The 1,174-nt window shown below is 44.0% G+C and overlaps 1 protein-coding gene across 1 annotated transcript in view; it reads right to left on the reverse strand.

The window, feature by feature from the left end:
• LOC107556062 (transcriptional adapter 2-beta-like) overlaps positions 1 to 599 on the reverse strand; it is a 2,300-nt gene extending 1,701 nt beyond the window's left edge. The window contains exon 1 of the mRNA XM_016239052.1: positions 338 to 599. Coding sequence (XP_016094538.1) covers positions 338 to 599 — 262 coding nt within the window. The remainder of the gene's footprint in view (positions 1 to 337) is intronic.
• Positions 600 to 1,174: the final 575 nt, after the last annotated feature.

A 1,174-nucleotide genomic window follows, 5' to 3' on the forward strand; every position in this document is an offset into this window, starting at 1 on the left:
ATGCAAATATTAATGAATAACAAAGGCAGTGCTTTCAGTAATAGTGCACAGTACCGTTTGTTCTCTCTATGGAAACTCTATAATGTGCAGCTGTTATGAATGACCAAAACTGAAATTAATTTTTGGGTTAAATAATCCTTAAATGCAATATGCACCACACACCTAGGGGATCTGCTTGATTGATAAACTATTTTCTCTAAGTTACTTAAGTCAGCAATGCATCATTTGTTGCTGACTAAACATGACCATTTTGTGTTGATGTGCACATGTGGCAATGCAAAATAATTTTATTAAAGCCGCATCGATATAGACTCATTTGAGAATCGTACCCAGTTACCAAATCCATATTGCTCGATGGCATCGAGCAGCGACTGCTCTTCCCTGCTAGTCCATCCTCCCTCTGCCTCGGGACCCCAGAGCGAGAAGCGCCCGCCGTCAACTTGCTGATAGCCATGCCATCGTCTGTGGTTGCCGATTTCGGCACCCGCGGAGAAGCACTCCGGACAAAGTTCAATATCTTGGCATTCGGCACAGCGAATCCGCAAATTCGTAACATCTGCCAGGCAGTTCACGCAGTATTTCTTCCCTAGGTCGGCCATATTGCTTACTACCGCTTGTTGTTGGAAGCAGCAGTCGCCTGGGGCAGGGCATGCGCAGTGGAGTATCTCCGGTCACGCCGCTGCGTCTCATTAATATTAATAAGGACAGCGGATGCTTGCGATTGGCTCTCGCTGTAGGTGCCCATGGCAACAAGCACGCACTCCTGTACAGACACAAAATAGTTTAGGCAAGCGTGCTTCATGAGCTAAACGGTGGTTATTTTAGAGAAATTGCATGTCATTATTATTAGGTTAATACAATTTTTTTAAGAACCTTGTGTAAATTCAATTATATAAAATGGAAGAGGGGTCATTAGAATTAAAACATGAAGAAAGCCTTGTTTTAGAAAATAACAGACTGGTGGAAAACACTGAATTGTCTGAGGATCTAACCAAGGCAGCAAGTGCCCGGGTTGGGGAGGAAGAAACTGAAATGACTGAACCTCCTAGTATCTCAGAAGGTGTTGAGGATGATGTGGTCAAGCAGGGTTCACAGCTGGCAGAAGACATGTCTATTGCTGAGACAAGCAAAGCACAGATAGCTGAAACCGAGTTTGGGCAACATATGATAACAG

This window comes from Sinocyclocheilus grahami, unplaced genomic scaffold (genome assembly GCF_001515645.1).
Source record: "Sinocyclocheilus grahami isolate Dianchi unplaced genomic scaffold, SAMN03320097.WGS_v1.1 scaffold554.1, whole genome shotgun sequence".
Taxonomy (NCBI): Eukaryota; Metazoa; Chordata; class Actinopteri; order Cypriniformes; family Cyprinidae; genus Sinocyclocheilus; species Sinocyclocheilus grahami.